Source organism: Penaeus japonicus, unplaced genomic scaffold (assembly GCF_977035675.1).
Source record: "Penaeus japonicus unplaced genomic scaffold, GWHDUDI00000001_assembly GWHDUDI00000027, whole genome shotgun sequence".
NCBI classification, from domain to species: Eukaryota; Metazoa; Arthropoda; class Malacostraca; order Decapoda; family Penaeidae; genus Penaeus; species Penaeus japonicus.
This window is the reverse complement of record NW_028234429.1, coordinates 14,479,879-14,484,878: the sequence shown is the minus strand read 5'-3', so window position 1 is coordinate 14,484,878 and position 5,000 is coordinate 14,479,879. Positions and strand designations below refer to the sequence as shown.

Genomic DNA, 5,000 nt, shown 5'->3' with positions numbered 1-5,000 from the left:
GATTTCTGTAAATTCACCTATTTCTGTACCTACTCTTATACAAGCTGTTTAATTCCAGTAGAAATTCTAGAGCAGATCAGTACCCTATGTTTTACCTTATCGAAAGCCTTTCTGTGATCTATGAAACACAAGCAAACTTTTTCTCCATCTCGATAACTCTGTGGTACGGAATCCTCAACGAATCCGACCTGTTGACGACCAATTTTTTTGTCTTGAGGCTGTTTCGAAATTTTGCCATCAGGATTCGAAGTATGATTGTGATGTGGCTCACAAGACTGATTGTGGGATGTATCTCACATTCAATTCCACTGTACCAGGCTTTCTTGGCAGAACAATGATGATCAACTTGCTTGAATCTTCTGGAAATTGTCCACTATCATAGATCGTATTTGCTATTTATGTCAGTATTTATAAACCATACTTTTCCAAAGCGACAGTCATTGCCATCCTTTCCTGCGGCTTAATTCTTCTTCATCTAATTGGTCGCTGTACGGACTTCTACCTGAAATAACCTTGTTCTCTCAGACTTGTTTTGAGCGTCAGATCACTCCAGAAGTATGATGTCTGCTTTTGACCTGAAGAAAGCTGATGTGGTAAAAAAAATTATCTGCAGATCTCTTTTTTTTATCAAAAGCTGATGAGTTACGGAATATATTTTACTCCGTGTCCTTACATTTCATATTGAGTCATTCTTCTTTGGTCTTTTGACATTTCTTCCTGATATTCTTATCAATTTGATTGTACTCTCCACTCTTCTTATTCATAATCCTCTGTCACCCTTTCCATCATAATCAATATCTCTTCAGTCATCTATTTGTTGATTTTCACTTCACTTTTCTTTGGTTACCGGGACAAGATCACTGTCACACTATGCACCTGGGTATGCTTTGGAGTTCGTCACAAGAATTGATTTTATTCTTAGACTTCAAAATTCAAAACTTATTCAAAATCATTTTCCTTAAATAAAGAATATCGCTAATAAGATTACCACAAAATTGAGTATTTCTGAGTAATTGAGGGGTGAGGGTTGTAACAGATCACGCCCAGTGCCATCAACGTGCCTCGTAAATGTCAACGGCAGCAGATGAGGCTCATTGCCAAATGCTCTGTAATATTCTGATCCGTGTACTCAGAAAGATATACTATATAATTTAGTTGTACCAACATCTCATTTTGTTACTATAATACATATTTTGTGTGTGTATATATATATATATATATATATATATATATATATATATATATATATATACATATACATACATACATACAAGCATACACACAGACACACACGCACACACACACACACACACACACACACACACACACACAGACATATATATATATATATATATATATATATATATATATATATATATATATATATATGTATATATATTATATATATATATATATATATATATATATATATATATATATATATATATATATATGTCTGTGTGTGTGTGTGTGTGTGTGTGTGTGTGTGTATGTGCGTGTGTGTGAGAGTGTGTGATTTCGGTATGACGTAACATATTCATGAAATGGAACACTACTAGACAAAACAAGGCCAGCGGTGTTATTCAGCCATTCACCACAACCATTTTTGAAAGCTTACAAACTTCTTCTCGAGTCCTCCAAACAGCCTAAAACGCCACAGGATAAAATGCTGGATGATTCTTATCCCTTCTATTTCTCTTTTCAGGATGCCCAACCTTTCGTCTGTCCGGCTTCATGGTGCCTTTGGAGGACACGCCACACACAGTCAGGTGGTGGCCGAATGGTAGCGAGATGACGATCAAAGGACCAGGTTTTGTATGGGGAGGAGAGACACTAAGCGGTGGTTCCGGCCGCTGGCATGATATATCCGTATCATCTGGCTCTCGTGAGTAGCTTTATGAAAAGGAGCTAAGCTTCTGTTATTTCTTTGTAGGCCTGGATCCTTAAATAAAGGGGATAGGGTTAAATAAAGGGGATGGGATATAAAAAGTTTTTTCTGCTTAGTAATTATTGAGTCTGCACAACTTTAAGCCTAAAGAGTATCGTTGCTTGAGAGAGGCACACTGCGAAACAAATGTGCTTATTAGCGAATACATTTCACATGAACTATTATAGAAGTATTAGTTATATTATTTTATACTGGTGAAATAGACACTACAGTAATTTAGTAACAGATATGTAGATTGCACTTCTTGACATGTAAGATGGTCATATCACTGGCATTTCTTTAAAGAGACAATTCATCATGAAAATGAAATTGCCACAACTATACAAATAAGACGAAGCCTCAGCTTTGCAGGACCCCACTATTTGCCATAGGTCCTCTGCATCCTCTTTCCTTGTCAGTGAAAGTCGCATTTTACTCTTACAACATGGAATATAATTTCACGTTCCCGTTTCAATACCAGCATTTTGCGTGACCGCCCCTACACTGCGAGAGGGCAGTAGCTGTGGGCCTGACCAATACCTGGATATGAAAACGAATTATCCAAGTTCCTGGATGCTGGACTGTGGCCACTCTATCTGCGGTAAGTGAAGTGTGATCCAATTAACATATTTAAACTTTCTAATCATCTGTGAAAATTTGTTAATTCGTACACATACATATTTCAACTCTAGCACATTTCACATGGTTATATATATACATTTTACGATTGCTTACATCTGTGGTTTTCAAATTATTTAGTACGATGGCACAGTAAGAGACAACCAATATTTTGACGGCACATCTGCCCCTTGATATATATATATATATATATATATATATATATATATATATATATATATATATATGTGTGTGTGTGTGTGTGTGTGTGTGTGTGTGTGTGTGTGTGTGTGTGTGTGTGTGTGTGTGTGTGTGTGTGTGTGTGTGTGTGTAGTCTTAGACTATAGTCTTAGACTTATTCTCGCTGATCAGTGTGAGGAATTCTCGAAATCTAGCAAAATTATTTTATTTTCGCGGCACACCAAGGAGATAACGGTGGCACACTAGTGTGCCGCGACGCACACTTTGGTAATTACTGGCTTACATAATAAAATGTATCCATAAACAGTTTAGATGTGTACATGGCTGGCCTTATGGCAACTGGACTAATTACACCCAATTGGGCCCCGCGCCCAAGGGTGCTCGCGCGAGAGTGTAATCTTAACTGGCGTGTATTTTTTAAGCGCACTTTTTGATTGCTTTCCATTCTAAGTAGTCACTGCACGAGAGATCCATGAAAGACTAAGGATCGAGGCGATCAACATAAAGAGGAGAACACAAAAAGAAGATTAAGTCAAGAATGAAGAAGTAAACTTCAAGAGTGACGTGCGAGGTCGCAGAGCTTCAGAATGTAAAAATAAAAAAAAAATAAAAAAATAAAAAAAAACACATACATTATTCACTTCAACTTCCTTAACTTTCTAACTCTCACTTTATCTCCTCCAAGTTTCTTTTCACTAGCTTTATCACGCTTAAAAAAAAAAAAAAAAAAAAAAAAAACTTTTTTTTTTGTTTTTACCAGTTATTATTTTTTTCCATTCTACCATAGATACATTAACTCTATAATACATTTTTTGACATTTCTATGATTCTACAGACCTTGGTGTAAGTTGGCCGGGAACATGGGCCCACCTTAATTGTTCCCAATTGGGCCCCGCACCTCTTAGGCCGACTCAAGCAAGAAGACTTATCCTTATTCAGATTTTCTTATTATAGGCTGCCATGTCGAGCGAATGATATCGTTAAACCTGCCTGTGGACGAGCCCGTCAAGGTGTATTGGTTGCCAGATGGAGCCTCAGGAGCACGAATTATTGGGCCAGGACTGTGGAAGACTCTTACGCTGGACGAAGCTTCGAGGCATCAGTGGCATGATTTAACGATTCAGCCCCCGCTGGGAAGTAAGTCTATCAGTACGTTTACTGTCGTGCCCGATTATGCACAGTATCGCATCGCATACGTACATAAACACACCTCGCACACGCAAACACACATAAACACAAACACAACCGCTTATCAGTATTCATCAGTAATGATTCGTAAATAACGGTAACGTTTCATGTGAAAGACCGTTTCTGCCAAAGTCTTTCCTGAAACACTACGAGTGAACCAGTGCATGCATTCCACTACTGTTCTTCAAGTGTCTTACGAAAGGTCCTCGCAAAGAGACCTTACCTAACTAACTTCACAACTTTCCTTTTTTTGTGACCAATGAAATTTTTTTCTGGCGTTTCCCTGCTTTCCTAGATTACTTTTACCTACCTAACGCACACGTACCATCTACCCCTTTACAGATAGGAAGTGTGGCCTTGCCAGTGCTAGCCTCGACAAGCGATTCGCCTGCAGCCAGGTATCAAATGAGTCGTCTTCTATATACATCCAGAGTAGCAGCGCAGCAGGCTGGGTTCCAAGCTATTGGGCATTTGGCTGTACTGAAGCCCCGACTGGTCAGTTTGCTTTTCAAACTCATGTTAGATAGATATGGAGATATCTATATATGTTGCCATTAACAATGTGTGACCAAAATCTGCTGTATTCTGAGATTTTTTGTTATTGTCATGATAATAAGTACTAATATTATTATCATTAGCATTAGCATCATCATTATTATAGTTATTATCTTTATCATTACCACCATGATAATAATGATAATTGTTACAATCATTATCATCATTATTATCATTGCAGTTATTTTCATCATATATTTTTTACAAATTTTATTATTATCACAATTATCATCGTAATGAAAGGTTGCTTGTTTATTTCAAAATCAGAATATTTACATGCAACACTTCATTACTTCTACTTTTTTTCCAGCATCAACACTACCGAAACCTATTGTTAAGTCGCCACCGGTTGCAATAGAGCCAACAACACCACGGGTAACAACACCACGGGTGACAACACCACGGGTGACAACACCGCCCACAACCCCAAGGGAGCCAATCCCAACACCGCCCAAAGCAACCCCAGGTATATAACATGAGTATTGCATTTCATATTGGTGTGCATTTATTC

General features: G+C 37.7%; 1 protein-coding gene across 1 annotated transcript in view; it reads left to right on the top strand.

The window, feature by feature from the left end:
* Nucleotides 1-5,000, top strand: part of LOC122263767 (uncharacterized) — a 25,462-nt gene that overhangs the window by 3,123 nt on the left and 17,339 nt on the right. Inside the window, exons 3-7 of the mRNA XM_086552623.1 lie at nucleotides 1,706-1,885; nucleotides 2,409-2,528; nucleotides 3,701-3,883; nucleotides 4,277-4,429; nucleotides 4,800-4,955. Of these exons, the coding sequence (XP_086408749.1) occupies nucleotides 1,706-1,885; nucleotides 2,409-2,528; nucleotides 3,701-3,883; nucleotides 4,277-4,429; nucleotides 4,800-4,955 (792 nt within the window). The remainder of the gene's footprint in view (nucleotides 1-1,705; nucleotides 1,886-2,408; nucleotides 2,529-3,700; nucleotides 3,884-4,276; nucleotides 4,430-4,799; nucleotides 4,956-5,000) is intronic.